Below are 17775 nucleotides of genomic sequence, written 5' to 3' on the forward strand. Positions count from 1 at the left end.
AGCCGGAGCTACCCGATGATGAAAGAACGAAAAATGAAGCATCTACACGTAGGACCATCGATCGATTTTCTCCGTTGTTTGTCTGGTGGTGCAAACTTGCTTTTTGCCCTGTTAGTGACGTGCATGATAGGTTGCATGTGGATATTAATTTGTGAAAAATGTATTTTCTATGACTAAGGGTCATTCGATTCATGACAAACATGCAAGAAAAAAATTGATCCACATATGAAGGAGAAACCGAATATATTTAAGCAACGACGATATTGCGTGACTATATATGAAAAATCCCCGTTAATTTGTTTTTTTTCATATACATGCAAAAGTACTCATTTGTGTATAGACGGTTTATGACACTGTAAATTCTATATGCTGTCATGAAATTTATTAAGGTATTTTCGGAGTAAATTTTGTAAAAGAATATAAATGTTTTGATCAAACTATCACAAAAATGCAAATTTAGAATTAGAAAAATATCACACAACAACATATTTAAGCCATTATATAGTCAAAAGTAACACTTTTTTTTTTAAAAAAAATACATAGTTAGCACCAATTTAACCAAAAAAAATACAATATTTATAGCTAGCTCTAGCATTATACTAGCTAGTTATGGGGATTTAAACTCCAAAATTTACAGTTTTGTGATAATTGTCCTCAAATCTATAGTTTATGAAATTTACGTCCTCTTTTTATTTGCAATTATCTGTATGGCATATACGAAACGCAGGTTAGTTTAATGGCATTCATATCCTTAAGTTATAAAAAAATCTTTATTCGTGTGGTATTTTTCAGCCTACTTAATTAGTCATGTGCAAGTCAGTCGTTTACGCATTAATTAATTGTGTGGTAAAATAAGGTGGCTACAGGTTTTTAGCTAGAGGTGCCAATATTTGTGCTCGCAAAGCTAGGTAGAGATAGATAGTTAATTTGACGGTCGCTACACGTCCACGCAAAGGACGGATCGATAACTGCCAAATTAGATTTTAGCAAGACAGTTGATTTTCTTCGATTCCAATTAGGTCATGCTGCCACGGCTTAATTCTAGAGGGAAATTAACTAGCCGTACAAATTAGTGCGACCGCACAATTTGTACGAAATTAGGACTTAGTTCTGAACGCAAAAAAATTTCGCTGGGGTTGCAGATATGAATATAATCCATTTAAAAAAAAATGATTAGACTTTATTTTAGTTACTTCTGCCATCAGTTTTGAATTTTAAATTGATTATATTTCCTTTATAAACATATAATTAGCTCTAGAATTATTATAATAACTATAGAAACCATTGTAGAAATAGTTATATTACTATACAAGATTTAAATAATAGAAATACTTTTATTTTAGTCGGAGGAGGGTATGAGCTAAGAGGTACAGGTTCAGTGGAGAAGGGCAGGGAGAATGGAGATACACGTGAAGTCGAAGGTGTTGGTTTGAACCCAACCTGCACGTGCATGACAGTTTTTCCACCTCTCTCGTCTACCTGACTCCTCGGACGGTCTAAAATTGGAGTGTGTTTTCTTTGAAAAGAAAAACATGTCGATAGAAAAATAGGACTAGCAAATCTGTACAAACTGATATATGATTTCCTTCCAAATTACTTGCAGTCTTGTACAATTTATTATTTTTTTAAAAAAAGTACCATATAATACGTACCTTTTGGTACTGGTAAGTGACAAGGTACTGTTACTGTATATTAACACAAGTCAAAAGAAAATCTCTCGGTGTGTGTGTCTCTCTCCTCCGGACTCTGAGCATCTGTACTAGTGTAGTACTACCAACCTCGCCGGTGGCCGTGCGCGATGACACGACCAAAGAACGATGAAAGTCCATCTTTTTATCTCCATTTATGCTTATAAGTTAACAAATAAATTTTAAATTTTAAATTTTAAATTAATTTTAAAATTTTTGATATAGTTTTCTTGTAGTCTTATTTTTAAATCATCAAGAATATAAATATATAATTTGTAAATATGCTGTTTTGGCGCCATCACCCCTCGAATTCTAGCAAGCTCGGTACAGCCAACTTCAATTATTACTAAAAAACCTTAAATTATTAACCGTACACAACTTTCTCATATGAACAATGTAAAAGCACGCAGACGCGCCAATTAGAGCAGAGACAATAGCAGGCTATAAGTCAGCTATAAGCATATTTTAAATAAATAAAAGAGAAGAGAGAAGAGAGGTGAGCTACTAATTTATAGCTAGTTGCACACGGGCTCCAAGACAAATATGTGTATGACATGTGGAACCATGCATTAATATTTTGTATATAACTATTGTATGAATTGGCTATTAAATTAACTATATATGAATTAGAATAGTAGTTAGCTACTATTGAACTTTCTCTTGACCTGTAAATTCGTACTGTACAGAACTGGCCTACATGATTGTGAGGGCATGGACAGTTTCCACACATTTATAGATATGTATGTATCGAGTGACGACAACAACTTGTCACATATACCATCCGATCGAGAATATTTGTTGTTTAACGTAAGATTTAGCTAAACATCTAAAACTTTAATGATAGTGTTTTATTAAAATAAATTTATAAAATTAAATAAGTTTACAATATTATGAAAATACATGTCGAGGAAAATTTATAGATGCAAGTTGTTTTGTATTAAACTAAATAATTAAGAAATAATTAATGGTTAGAATTCTAAAAATTTATCTCAATTTTATTAAAAATAAATATTATTGATGGAAGATAGCAGTTTACTGTAATTAACTAGCGAGATCGATATGCAAAACACTGAAACAGTGACTACTGATGTCTGAATCAACAAGTTGCATGCATGGCAACTAGTCAGTTATGACGTATATATACGTGTCTATTGATGTTGTGTACTACGTACATGTGAACAGGTTTGACGCATGTGTATATGCATGCTTGCTTCCAAACATGCATGAGTACGCGTGTAAGAGACTGTCAGACATATGGCAAAGATCGACGACGCCAATTAATTTTTCGTGCCGTCCTTTTAATTACAAACTAAAATTAAAATGTTTTAGAAATATCATATTAGTTTATTTTTTAGACTTTTAAAGATTTGGCACCATAAAAAGCTTATGGCTCCGCCCCTTGGGTACAAGGTTTGTGACACTAATTTTTTGCCGAGCTTAGAAGACATATTTGGATGGGATCGACACTTTACCAGTCATTTGCTTAATTTTATCGTAAGTGTGTGGCTAACAATGTGCTAGTCATACTTATGATAAATTTTGGCAAAGAAATAAGTGTATAAAGTAAAAGTATAGTAAACCAAAGTTATAGTGTAAACCAAAACCACCTAAAAAATTATGGTGCGTCTAACCGTTGATGTTCCAAAGCGTGATATTAAATCAGACAAGTCTCAAGTCCTCGGTCCTCACATATAAATCTTCATTTTGCCCAGTACATAGGTACAAGAGATTATTGATTGTTCACAAGAGAGATTACCTGATCTCCTCAGGTACGTGTTACCGTGGATACCGCACGGTAAGGATGCTATCATGGACGGCCGTTAGCTAAAAGACAACTGCCCTAATTCAAATATAATTTAAATTTTTAGTTAAATTTGATGTGAATTTGCACTGTTAAGCTACGGTAACCGTGGAGTAATCAATCGTTGGTAAATTTTAAATTAAAACTTAAAGTAATTTGAAACATAATTTAGGTCAACATTATTGTAAATTTGCACCGTTAAACCACGATTAACCATTGGTACCGTTGGAGAAATAACAGAAGTGGAGAAATATGAAATGCATATGTGTGTGTGTGTGATTTTTTAAAAGAAGTTTGAGTAGATAGGAAATTCACTTTGTTTTCTCTTCGGATTTCATATAATTGATTCCTAGAAATCGAATGATTTTCATAGAAAATAATCCTTAGAAACCTAAACACTTTGTTCTTACTATAAACAAAATAGGCTCACAACATTTTTTTCCTAGCTATATTTCTCCTAGATTTGGATGCAGTACATGAGCTATTGTCTTAATTAAAAATACTTCTAATATATTTTAAATTTATCATGTATCTATAAGTATATTAAAACTAATAGTATTAGGGCAGTGGTTAAGGTTGGCGTGTGGCGGCTCATAATTATTTTTTAGTGAGAGAGGTATCAGCGATAAATTTGTCGACATCAAGATATAGCCAGCCTAATATTCCGAGGTGTTCATGTGGGTAAGGTCTACATGTGTATGTTTATAGGTATGATGGTGCGTGCATTATGAGCACACACGTTTGTATTGTGTTCCGTAAGAAAAATTTGGGTTTTGGGATATCCAAAAGAAAAACAAGCTTTCGTACGTGCATTCTCTTTAAAAAAAATACAAGTTTCACTGTATGAATATATTTCTGACCGCTTTATTGGTGTGCATTTATACACCTCAGGTTTAGTTTGATCAAATTATACGTCTAGATGTTACAAACAATTAAACAAAATCAATGTGATTTGGCTACTTCATGTTGGACACGGCCTATGGGCTAGGCTACTTCGTCGTTTTTCATAAACATGCTTCAATTTAATTCGAAAGTATTAACAATTAATGCTTGTCATGCAAAAATTCTACATACATAAAAGTATTTTTAAAATAAAGAAAACAACTGTTTGTTTAAAAAAAATTATAACAGCTAATACTTAAATAATCACTTACTAATTATTTATCTCGTTTTGCATGGCGGATATCAACTCACCTTAATTAATTAAGAACAATTAACCAGCTGCAAGATGTCCCAGCCTTATTACCTGCAACTATCCACATGGGTCCTGCAGACATGTATTGTTTTCCTCCAACATATACATATAAGCATGAAAATAAAACCCTAGCAGTCCAACTATGCATTATACAGGATCTCATCACTCATGACATCACTGTGTGGTCATCATGCCTCTCTCATCTATCGACATGATCTAGCTAGCTAGCTATTTTATTTGATCTTTAATTAATTAATTTCTGATAGCTCTCTCGCTCGCACGTTGAGTAGCTAGTTCGTTGAACTGCCAATGGGTTTTCCTGTTCAAATTCAAAGTCGCAGTCTACACAGATTCTGGAATTCTTTCCAGGAACTGGTCACTTTTGGATGAAATTACGATGAGTCGATTCAGCACTACACAATATTCAAGGCCTCTTCAGTTTGAAGGGTTTTTAAAAGAAAAATAAAGGAATTAAACTGTTTTCTCTGAAAATCCTATAAAATTACTGTGATCCGAAAAAACCCTCAGCATTTTCAGCTGTGCACGCAGTCGACTGCAGTGTCACGTTCTTGGCTAGCATCATATCTTTCGGCTTTTACTTATACTTATAAGCTATTTTTAAAATTTTTAACCTTAAATTTGAGTTGATTTTAAATGCTTTTTTTATTTTTTCAGTTTTAGCTTTTAAATCGTTATGAAAAAAGTTTTATCCGTAAATTATTTTCTGTTTGCAAATCTGTCATTTGACTTTTTTCTTGAAAAAAGCGAAAAGATAGATACGTGACAAAACACATTATAATTGGCATAATTAATCACATGTATCAGGATGGTTATCTAGAAATAAATATTAAGATTAGATTGCCAAAAGAACACAATGATTATTAAACACGTTCTGAAAATGAATGGTTATATCGCCCGGCCCCTAACAAAAGCCAATGGCTACGGAAAAAAGTTACTGATCATCTAACATGAATATACCATTTGATTTAGATTATTGAACGAGTTATTGCTAGGAGTATCGGTTTGATTATAGGAATAAATTAAATATTTTAAGAAATGATCCTAACAAATAATTTAAAACAAATGGTCTAGAAACACAGTACATTTTTTTAAGAAAAACGAAGTGTGAAGCAAATAAATGTGTTTCAATAATTCGGTGAACAAGCTAAAACGATTTCAGGGTTAATCACCCACGCGCGTTCAGATCAATTAACTCTGATACAATTTAAATATGTTTCTAGTTTGAAAGTAAGACTGCTCAGCAGCCACATACGTGAGACCAAAAAAAAATCGCCATGCAACTTGCAGATGAACGATCGACGTGATGACCACTATTCCGAGTTAATTGTTTTGGAGTGATTTGATTGGTAACTGTCATGAGACGCCAAACATCGATCGTAGTTTAGATTGATATCTCACGTCTCACTTTGACGAATTGTACTTGCTGCAAGGCAGTGATTGTTTGGCTTTTCGAGAAAAAAAATAAAACGACATATTTATAAATAAAAATAATTTATGAATATAATTTTTATATACGTGTTTTTATAGATTTAAAAACAAAGACTAAAAATAAATTATGATAAAAAGTTTAAAAAATCAACACTAAATTTAAGATAAAATATTTAAATTTTAAGTTGTATAAGCAGAAATGAAAAGATAAGTTACCATGTCATCCGTGGCTAGCTAGCATACGAGTGCAGTCTCTTTCAATTCAATGTAATATATATCTATTCTTACGTTGACTGGGTTTGAAGTTTATGGGGGTTTGAATATGAATATAATCAGCAAATAGATATGTGAATTTCTGCCTGAGATAGAACAGGTCACCTAGATTTGTTCTGGGTTGGTAGATCATACGTATTTACAGGTAACACGTACACACACCAAGAGTATTTTATAATCCATATAAATAAATGTTACAAAAAAAAACGGCTGAGATGACTAGAACATTGGAGGACTAATAAGAGCATGATTCCACATTTATATTTTACTTAGAACATCATTAGGGAGAACTGGTATTAGTTGTTTGACTTTGACCTGGCAGAGTTAATTGCGAGATGCAGTTATAACGCTGAAGATTATGCCCAGGTTCTCCTGCAAAAATCTGCTCAGGTCTATGCTAACATTCAGAGTTTCAGACACATGCAATGCAAATATTCACACACGAAAGATTATTTGCCAAACATGCAGTCATGCAAAGAAAAAAAAGGCATCTTTTCTGCCATATGCTATATCCATGGCATAGATTTTGTAGTACAAAATTTACATTTCATTATGGGAACAGCACTCTTCAGTGATCTTCAGTGGTGTCCTGCACGCCTGACTGCCTGCATTATCTTCCTCAAAAAGAGCAAAACACACTACTTCCAGCTCGAAAAAGAAACACTAAACATTGTCATCCATAGCACCTCTGAAAGTTCACTCGCAACAGAAATATACATATCGACCTCCTACCATCATCACACCTGGATTCTTTGGGCCCTCCAAAATGTAAGGATAATACAGCATCATCTCACCAAATCAGGAGATCAGTGTACTGTGATCCTGACCCACCAACCCATCTCTGAAGATTGCAAGCGAATTAAGCTTCTTAAACACTGCTGTCCCAGAGACACTTTAGAGCAACACCAGTTAATTAGCAAATGGCAAAGCAGCTAGCTAGGATCAATCCTTTTGCAATTAAACAACTGCTGCTGCATCTGCTTCTTTGTCCCTGCATCACCTGATGCTAGGTAGTATGATATTCAGGCTGTTCACAGTTTTCAGTGGACAGCAGCATTCAGATGGATTCTGTGGTGACACTTCGCCGGCCGGCGCAGCCGGCCCATCCTGGGCCGGCTGGGCCCTGGTAGGCCCAGGAATTTTAAGGATAAGCATTGAGGTTGATATTGCCCAGAGCATATTGTGGTTGCAGACTTGCAGTTGGAGAAGTCCCTTTTGTCAGGATGAAGGTGCCCCCTGCAAGCTGCTGCTTAATTGCTTGAACACTTTGTAGGCTGCATAGTAGCTAAGATCAGTACACAAGGTTGGTCAAATCCAGGCACATTATTCCAATCCATGCAAAAAAAAAAAAGAAAAAGAAAAGGAAGAAGCATTTCAAGTGAACTGAAATGATTTCATTTCAGACGTTTTATTGCTTTCTCTCATCTGATGATGGTGCCATGATAAAATGAGGACTGTAGCTGGTGCCTGGTGGTAGCACCCTCACTGTCGAGCATGATTTTCGGCTCCCTGGAGAGAATCCGCTCAAATGTGCTGTTTGAACAGAAAGTACTTCTCCTTAATTTCTGTAAATTTGAAGTCACTTCTTAATCTGCACCTTCATCTTTTCGCTTCTACTTATGCTTATAAGTTAAAATTTAAATTTTTAACCTTAAATTTAGAGTTTTTTTATCAAAGTTTATTTTCCAGCCTTAGTTTTTAAATTGCTAAAATATGTATATAAAATTTTTATTTATAATTTATTTTTCATTTGCAAATATATTGTTTGATGTTTTTTCTTTAAAAAAACCAGACAATCACCTCAACACTTGAGTGACACATATAACTCCAACTTGTATTACTTATAAGTTCTTGCTCCAACATGGCACAGTAAGTCCTTTTGAATGTTGAAGTCATCGTAACTTGAATTTGATGGGGCTACTTATCTCAGCAAAGTTCGCTTACGAGTAACACACAAGATACTGAGATAAAATATGAGTAATATACAAGATACAGATAGTAATCCACTATCTGTTGAATCGTTAGCCATAAATCAGATGTAAGGCATATTATTAAGGTACACCATAATTTTTAAGTTACACGTTTGGTTCATGCCACGCCTTTGGTTTTTCATTTTCTTAGCACTCTGTCCCACTTGTCATATACTCAATTACCGGTGACAAATTTACCTAAATTGCGACCCATGTTTTTTTTTTTTGCCACATTTTCGATGGCGTGACACACCTTAGTAACGTTAGACGTGACAAGTTTAGTCACGGATCTAACAGGCCCTAACTCTGGTCGTCGTCGAATCGGCCCAACCATTCAACATCTTGACGGGCTTCCGGCCCAACCCACGAGGATGCATCGGCCCATGTCTTACCATGATTCGCCTGCTATGCCGTCCTCCGGCGAGATCGGCCCAATAGTACATTTTCGGCCCATCACGGCGGAAGCGTATTCGTCCGTCAGTTTGGCTGGTGACGGCCATCTGCTAGCTTCATCAAGAAATTTACATTTGTCCATCGTTGGGTTATACATGCCATGCAAGTGTACTGAAAGTAATTAACTAGATTAATCACTTCTGCAATACCACTCCAGTAGCTAGCTAGCTTGTTCAAGCTGTAAGCCTGCAAACACATTGACCGATTGCACACTGGAAGCGAGTTTACTCACAGTGTGACCGTTTGACTTTTTCATGAGGAAACAAATGACTTGTAAATAAAAAATAATTTATAAATAAAACTTTTATATGCATAAATTTAATAGTTAAGGCTGGAAAATAAATTTAGGTGAAAAAAAAATCTAAAAATTAACTTTAAATTTAAATTTTAAATTTTAAATTTAAATTTATAAATACAAACAGAAACGAAAATATATGACGACTGCCTCCGACCACCGGAGGCCAACCCATGGTATGTGTGACTTGTGAATATTCCATCGATGTGTTGCTGTGCAGAGAGCTACCTCTACTTCACCGTCAGGCTCACAGCTATGCATTGCAACAAAAAAAAACCCTCCTGCGAAACCAATGCTCCAAGCAAAGTCGTGGCAACCGACAAATCACCTCAATTTTGGCTGCATTGATGCATCCATCGCAGCATTGCACACTCAGAAATATTCTCTTTTTTTATTTCTTTCTGGAAAAATAATTTTTTGACGTGGAAGAAACTGTTTTTTAGGAGAAATCTATCCATCAGATTTTCTAGTCATATGCTTCGATACCAATGCTTACATTTAGGACTATATTATTCTTTTAGTAGTGGACAGTGTATCCCTCGACAGCGAATTGTTTACAATGGTTTCACATATGCCGGCATAGTCTTCAAAAAGTATTAATAGCATGTATAATATACGTGTGTATTATGAGCATGCATTTTTTTACTGTGTTTTCCAAAAAGAAAGAATTGTTTTTTGTTTGCTGGTGCAAAGAAATGAATTCTTTTTTGTTTGCAGCAACTATAAAATCGCGTTACAGCAATGGAGCAACGCAGGCTAAGTGCATGGCTAACACAACGATGCATCAGCAGCAGCACAACCACCACCGCGAGATGGCCAGGGCCGGCGGTGAGACAGCCGCCCACCGCCACCAGAGCGAGACGGCCACCCGCAGAGGCGGCGGCGAGACGGCAGCTCACCGGACAGAGAGAGCCGGCGCCGAAGCAGCCGCCACTCGGAGGGCGACAGCCCACCGGACAGAGGCGAGGGACGGCGGCGAGCCGGCCGCCGCCGCGGCCACCACCCGTGGCCATCGAGCCCCGGCAGCGGCGGAGATGCCGGCCCGCCGGACGACAGAGAAGAAGGAGAGCCTCGAGAGCCTCCTGGACGCCACGGAAGCCCGCGGAACGCGCGGCGGCGGCGGCGTGCCGGCCGGCGTGAAGGTGACCAGCTTCCCCGGGCAGGGGCTGGAGTTCAAGAACCTGTCCTACAGCGTCACCAAGAAGCAGAAGAAGGACGGCGTGAAGATGAAGAAGGAGGTGTACCTGCTGAACGACATCTCCGGCCAGGCCCTCCGCGGCCAGGTCACCGCCATCCTCGGCCCCAGCGGCGCCGGCAAGTCCACCTTCCTCGACGCCCTCGCCGGCAGGATCGCCAAGGGCAGCCTCGAGGGCTCCGTCAGCATCGATGGCCGATCCGTAAGAATTCATATAACCTAATTATAGCATGATCAAGCACGAGATGAAGCAGATTTAGTGAGATGGTATCTGATCGACACGCGGTTGATCTATCCAACTTGTTTTAGGTCACCACGAGCTACATGAAGCAGATTTCGTCGTACGTGATGCAAGACGATCAGCTGTTCCCGATGCTGACGGTGCTGGAGACGCTCAGTTTCGCAGCTGAAGTGAGGCTCCCTCCGTCGCTCTCCAGAGCTGAGAAGCTCAAGCGAGTCTGGGAACTCATCGACCAGCTTGGCTTGCAGGCAAGTATATATATTCCCAATACAAACATGAATGAATCTGGGAGAAATTCATTTGTGTACTAATAGACCTAGACATACATATATTAATATTTGGATGAATTTAGACAAATTCAAAAAGTCTTATAATATGGATATTATTTAGTCAATAAATGTGTCGAGACACCAGCGCACAATTGTTTTTCTTACCGTTTTGTTATCGTCGTTATCATTGCATCAAATGCACTCTGTTAGCCCCCATACAAAAAGTCCATGTGTAAAATGGACATTTTTCCGGTTTAACGGAGTGCATTTGAATGATGATTAATGATGACAATGGCAAAAGGGAGAGAGAAAAAAATACTTGTGCGATAGTATTCCATAGCATTTATGTTTTCTATGTCAGTTTGTCATTGATAATCCATACAACTTCTCTTGACATGAACATACATAAACAAGAAAAAAATCATGGTGCTTGAGAAAGTAACTCTGCTAGAGATATATCTTTTTAAAAATGGTAAAATTGTCCCCCATATATCTAGTTTTTCTTCAGGGGCGGATCTGCCACCCGTGCTGGGTGGCTTAGAGCCCCTCCTACACTACGCACGTCATTGGAGCTCCCTTAGCTCTCTCAATAAAATTTGGGCCATTAGTAAAGAAAAGGAAGGGTTGGAGGTATCAGGAAGCAGCCTGGACGATAGTTAAACAAGACGTCAGCCCCCCTCCCCACAATATTTTCTTTTTGGATCCACCACTATTCTTCTCTACATGATAACGCCATCGTCCTTTCGTTTTTTATATGCTTTATAAGCCAAAATTTAAATTCTCAACCATAAATTTCGATTTAATTTTTGGGTTTCTCCACCAAATGTTATTTTCTAGCTCTAACATATAGCTCTAACATATAGACACTTAAGAATACATATATAAAATTTTTATTCATAAATTTTTTTTCGTTTAGAAATATACATTTGGCTTTTATATAAAAGTGCTAAACAATCGCCCCCTAGACTAGGCTAGGAGTAGATCAGTTTTGCTGATGACAAACCGAACTATATGTTCCAAAATTACAGACAACGGCTCACACGTACATCGGGGATGAAGGGACCCGAGGAGTGTCCGGCGGGGAGCGGCGGAGGGTGTCGATCGGCGTAGACATCATCCACAGGCCGTCTCTGCTGTTCCTCGACGAGCCCACCTCCGGCCTCGACTCCACCAGCGCGCACAGCGTCGTGGAGAAGGTCAAGGACATCGCCAGGGGAGGCAGCATCGTGCTCATCACCATTCACCAGCCATCCTTCAGGATTCAGATGCTTCTCGACAGGATCGTCATCCTCGCAAGGTGACAACACACACACACAAGAACTGATCTTCTCTATTTTTTAAGTGGACGTAAATATGTAAACATCGTTTTATTTGAATTAACTTTGATGGGAAAACGAATCACAACAAAATAATTAATAATTATGTTTTTTTTTTTTGGTAAGAAGAGTATGAAATGTAGATAAAGTCAACAGTCTATAGCGCCGTACATTTAACACCCCCACCTTAAATTTGAAGTTGATTTAAGAGTTTTTCACTGCAGATTATTTTTCAGTCTTGACTTTTAGATCGCTAATTTTTAGGTTTTCCATGAAAAAGATAAACACTATATTTACAAGTAAAAAAATTATAAATAAAACTTTTATATACGTATTCTTATCGATTTAAAAGTCAATACTAGAAAATAAACTTCCATAAAAAAACCTAAAATCAACTTAAAATTTAAAGTTAAAATTTTAAAATTTAACATATAAGCATAAGTGGGAAAATATGAATGTAAGAGTACAAATATAAAAATTTTATTCATAAATTATTTTCCATTTGTAAATATGCCGTTTAAATTTTTCTTTAGGAAAACAACAAAGAATCACCCCCTAAAACCGCAGGATTGTTCTTATAACCCTCCATTTCTTTCCTTTTCACAATGAACGTACCCATACAGCCTCTACATCAACATGCATCTGATCAGACTTAAAAACTGGCTTTTGCATCCCAAAATTACCTTTACTTTTCAATCATATAAAATCATCCTTCAAACTTGCACCAATTTCTGACGACAATTCATCAATCCAGGGGAAGGCTGATCTACCTAGGCAGCCCAGGCACAGTGCCAGCACACCTCGCAGGTTTCGGCAGGCCGGTGCCGGACGGCGAGAACAGCATCGAGCATCTCCTGGACGTCATCAAGGAGTACGACGAATCCACGTCGGGGCTCGAGCCTCTCGTCGCCTACCAGAGGGACGGCACGATGCCCGACGCCGCCGCGAGAACTCCGGTGCCAAGAACGCCGGCGAGGACGACGCCGCGCCACAAGTCGGTGCAGTTCAGGCAGATTCACCTCAAGAGCAACCAGTTCTCCACCTTCGAGTCGTCGTACAATGGTGGTGGTGGTGGTGGTGACGACGACTTTGATAATTCGCTGGAGAGGAAGTCGCAGACGCCGATGCACGCCGGCGGCGGGACGGCCTCCGGGTACCAGCCGAGGCTGGCGTCGCAGTTCTACAAGGACTTCTCGGTCTGGGTGTACAATGGCGTCACCGGCAGCACGCCGCAGCGGCGGCCGACGTGGACCCCGGCGAGGACGCCGTCGAGGACGCCCGTGTCGAGCTTCCAGCGCGGCCGCGTCGTGACGGCGACGCCGCACAACGGCCATCCTCCTCCGCCGTCGTCGTCTCCGCAGGTGCCGGTGTTCAAGCCGGAGGAGCCGGCGTACCGCGAGTACGAGCTGGGCCCGGAGCTGGAGCTGGAGCCGCCGCCGCCGCTGGACGCACCGGAGCACGACGGGGGGCGGCCCAAGTTCGCGAACCCGTGGGCGCGGGAGGTGGCGGTGCTGTCGTGGCGCACGGCGCTGAACGTGGTGCGCACGCCGGAGCTGTTCCTCTCCAGGGAGCTGGTGCTCTCCGCGATGGCGCTGATCCTGTCCACCATGTTCCGCCGCCTCGGCGCCGGCGACATCCCGACGGTGAACCGCCTCCTCAACTTCTACATCTTCGCCGTCTGCCTCGTCTTCTTCTCCTCCAACGACGCCGTCCCCACCTTCATCCAGGAGCGCTTCATCTTCATCCGGGAGCGCTCCCACAACGCCTACAGGGCCTCCTCCTACGTCGTCGCCTCCCTCGTCGTCTACCTCCCCTTCTTCGCCGTGCAGGGCCTCACCTTCGCCGCCATCACCAAGCTCATGCTCCGCCTCCGCAGCAGCCTCCTCCACTTCTGGCTCGTCCTCTTCGCCTCCCTCGTCACCACCAACGCCTACGTCATGCTCGTCAGCGCGCTCGTCCCGAGCTACGTCGCCGGCTACGCCGTCGTCATCGCCACCACGGCGCTCTTCTTCCTCACCTGCGGCTTCTTCCTCAAGCGGACGCTCATCCCGGCCGGCTGGCGGTGGCTGCACTACGTCTCGGCGATCAAGTACCCCTTCGAGGCGCTGCTGCTCAACGAGTTCAACCACGGCCGCTGCTACTCCGGCGACCGCGCCGAGCTCTCGACGGGCCCACTCGGGGGGTTCAAGCCCAGCCATCGCCGGCAGGAGCTCAACCTCAGCGACGCCGCGTGCCCGCTGATCGGGCAGGACGTGCTGTCCACGCTCGACATCACCGTCGACGCCATCTGGGTCGACGTCGCCATCCTGCTGGCATGGGGCGTTCTTTATCGCCTCGCCTTCTACGTCATCTTGAGGTTCTACTCCAAGAACGAGAGGAAGTGAGAAAATTTGTGTTGTTAAAATATCAGGTCTGCAGGAACGATGTTATATGATTATATAATCTCTGCTTGCAATTGCAACAGCTAATTACAAGTCATAAGGTAAACCTGAGGTTTTCGAAATAATTTTTTTTTGGGAGAGAATCAACAATAAATTTGATTTAACTACTGATTCAGTTATTTGTTTCAAACTTTGAAGTGTGTTCATGTGGAGGTAAAAATAGCGTCATGGAAAATCAAAAGCACATTGTAAAAATGCATGTTAAAACAAAGAGTCAAAGACTATCAGAAATGTGAATCAATCTAACAAGCATTTTAAGCCAAAATCCGTTTCCAAACTTAAATTTGAAGTTGATTTTAAGGTTTTTTATCATAGTATTTTTTTTTAGTTTTGGCTTTTAGATCGTTACGAAGACATGTATAAATATTTTATTCCCAAATTATTTTCTGTTTGTCAATATGTGGTTGGCCTTTTTCTTTCAAAAAGCAAAAAAGATAACCCCAAATGATTGCAGTTCTCAATCTATCAAATTAAAATTGTAACAGAGAAACGTTTATTTAATAAATAAATAAATGAGAAATCATAAGCTAACTCAAAAAGGCACAAGTATACAAGGTCAGGCATTGCGGTAAGTATTACAGAAAAAAGCAAAGCAGCAGCGGTACCTGACTGACTCACAGTAGCAGTAGTAAATTTCCAGGAAAACTAGGCAATATAGAAATTATTTGCAATGGATCATCACAAATAGGTCCAGCATATCATGTGCGTGTACGTGCACAGCAACCAGCAAGTCAGAGAAATTCTAGATCTGTATGTCAGCTTTTATTCATAGCACTCGTTCTCATTCATTAAACATCATATTAGCACGTCAAGTAACAGGACTGCTCACTGTTTAGGATGATCCATGCTGAGCAAGTTTCCTCTCAAGGCCATTCTTGTCAGCACCAACTACTTTATCAATCTCCTTTCCATTCCTCACAAAGAAGAACGATGGAACACTGGAGACGTTCCAGCGATATGCGACACTGTTTAGTTCGTCGATGTCCACCTTAAGGAAAACAACATTCCGATGCTTCTCAGCTAAGCTTTTGCAAACAGGCCCAATAAAGCGACATGGACCACACCATCCTGCAGTGAAATAGAGAACTGCAAGCCTAGACAAGGTTGATGCTGCCTTGAGCTTTGATTCCAGCTCACTGGATGAGTGGATAGCGATCACATCACCTGATAAAATGCACAATACAGACGAGACAAATTCAACAGGGTAAAATTGCAAAGCACTTAATTTTCGAGGCTATTAGGAAATGTAGAAAACATCTAAGTTTTTTGGAAGAAGTCATAACTTTGTAAACCCTTCTATCCAAAATTAGCAAGTATGGGGGGAACAGCACAAACAAGCATGAAAATAAGCTTACCATCCTTCAGAACAGCAGAAGCAGCAGAAATCTGCACCCAAAAATGTATACAAAAAAATTAGTGCAGTTCGTGATTACAGGATTAACATAGATGGATGATATGGCAAACACATGATGTTTATAATTGGACCATATCAGTTTCATCCTTAAAATTGATATAGAACTTGAACACATGGAGATCAGATTTGTTGGAGCTTCTAACTTTGATCTGCTTGGTATGTGTAGTCGCAGACTAATGAAATTTGACAAATGGCCTTAGAAAAATTAATTACCTCTTCTGCATGTTTGCGCTGTTTTTCCATTTCAGCTTTTTTCATATCCCTCTCTTTGCGTAATCGCTCATATTTTCTCCTATGCTCCTCAATTTTGAGTACATTGGGTTCAACCTGTAGAATGGAATTGATGACTCTGACATAGCTATCTTTCTTTACGTAGAGGAGGCAGTGTTTCTTTTCCCTAATCAAATTTGTTTTCAGGGTAAGCTAACTAATAGTGGTTAGTTAATATAACCTTCTTAAGCTCTGCAGCAATCTCTTCATCATAATCCAATTTTGCTGCCATGCGAAGATCCTGAGCAGCCTCTTCCCACTTCCCAAGCATAGCTTTTGCCATCCCTCGTGATTTATATCCTTTAGCAGAATCTGGATTAATCTGCAAGTGGAGAATCAGACATAAAGTGCATTAGCTTATAAGCATATAATTGAACAAGAATGGGATTGAGCATCCATGAACTATTAATGAAATGTCCTAACCTTTAATGCTGCATCTGCATCACGAATAGCTGCATTTGGTTTCTTTGACTTCACAAAAACACTAGCTGCATAGCAAAAGACTTAGTGCCATATAAAGCTTTCGATCAGATGAAGTGCCATATGTAGACAGCGTCATGGTACCCCGAGCAGCGTAGACGATAGCTGAAGTCGGATTCAGTACAACAGCCTCCGTGAGGTGCTCAATAGCTTCATCCAGTTTACCTGATACAGAGAACCACTTTATTATAGACAAACACACTGATTCAAAGGGGTCACTTGTGGTCTAAATTGATAGGAGTTTTATATCCCTCAGAATTTATTTTAAAAACCACTTTATGCGCAAGACAAAACAACATTAATGAACAGAATTACAATTCATTTTCTCATAGTGCACAACTTCATTGCTTTCACATTTGGTATCCAACAAGAATTGGCAAACAAACCCTGCCTTCTGAAATTGCGTCAACGCCTTCCTTTTTGGCAAGCTGTGACTGGTCAAATTTCTCGTTGGAGACTTCAGCAGATGGATCTCCCATCTGTAGCAGAAAAGACACAATAATAAAAATATCAATTCTTCCCACCATCAATACACATCATCCCAATCTCTCAAATTAGGTTTTGATTTCACAGGCCCTGACCTTCTGAGGAGGGTCATTATCTGGCTCAACAACCTCCCCCTCCAACTCGATGTCTGACTCCACGATTTCGTCCTCAAAGCTGCTCCCTCCAGCCATCGCCATATCTGCCGTCTACCTCCTGCAAAAAAACTGGGGTTTCACTACAATTATCCATAATTCATTAAGAAAAAACTAAACTAAACTAACAGCACACGAATCTCGCATTAACTTTGCCGAGATCGAGGTTAGAAGCATAAGACACGCAAAAGACAAGACCAAGCCACCAAGGAAGAGGCTACTCACAAGAAAGGGTCGTCGAAGGGGAGGTTGCGGGTGGCAGGCTCGCCGGCGGTCGCCGCCCCGGTGGCCTAGGGTTAGGGTATGGCGCAATCGCGACGAGGAAATTGGGGAATTTTTTTAGCGGAGAGTTGAGTGAGGTAGTAATGGGCTTTTGGGCCCTTTTGG

At 40.0% G+C, this 17775-nt stretch overlaps 2 protein-coding genes across 3 annotated transcripts; one reads left to right on the forward strand and one right to left on the reverse strand.

Annotated features, from left to right (window-relative positions):
* The first annotated feature begins 9903 nt into the window (after nt 1-9903).
* On the forward strand, nt 9904-14529 carry LOC102720459 (ABC transporter G family member STR-like). Its single transcript, XM_040527328.1, has 4 exons — nt 9904-10521; nt 10629-10808; nt 11858-12126; nt 12900-14529. The coding sequence occupies exons 1-4, from the start codon at nt 9904-9906 to the stop codon at nt 14527-14529; spliced, it is 2697 nt and encodes an 898-aa protein (XP_040383262.1).
* A 794-nt stretch (nt 14530-15323) lies between these two features.
* On the reverse strand, nt 15324-17710 carry LOC102709306 (TPR repeat-containing thioredoxin TDX). 2 transcript variants are annotated; one of them, XM_006660548.3, is made up of 9 exons: nt 17614-17710; nt 17332-17449; nt 17142-17229; nt 16835-16915; nt 16694-16758; nt 16452-16592; nt 16214-16327; nt 15942-15972; nt 15324-15750 (listed from the first exon to the last, which is right to left on the reverse strand). In XM_006660548.3, exons 2-9 carry the CDS (start codon nt 17431-17433, stop codon nt 15419-15421), a joined length of 954 nt encoding a protein of 317 aa, XP_006660611.1. In that variant the 5' UTR covers nt 17434-17449; nt 17614-17710; the 3' UTR covers nt 15324-15418. The 2 variants fall into 2 exon arrangements, with proteins under 2 accessions (XP_006660611.1, XP_015696468.1); XM_015840982.1 differs by having other exon boundaries at nt 17332-17460; nt 17614-17695.
* Nucleotides 17711-17775: the final 65 nt, after the last annotated feature.

Source organism: Oryza brachyantha, chromosome 9 (assembly GCF_000231095.2).
Source record: "Oryza brachyantha chromosome 9, ObraRS2, whole genome shotgun sequence".
NCBI lineage: Eukaryota > Viridiplantae > Streptophyta > Magnoliopsida > Poales > Poaceae > Oryza > Oryza brachyantha.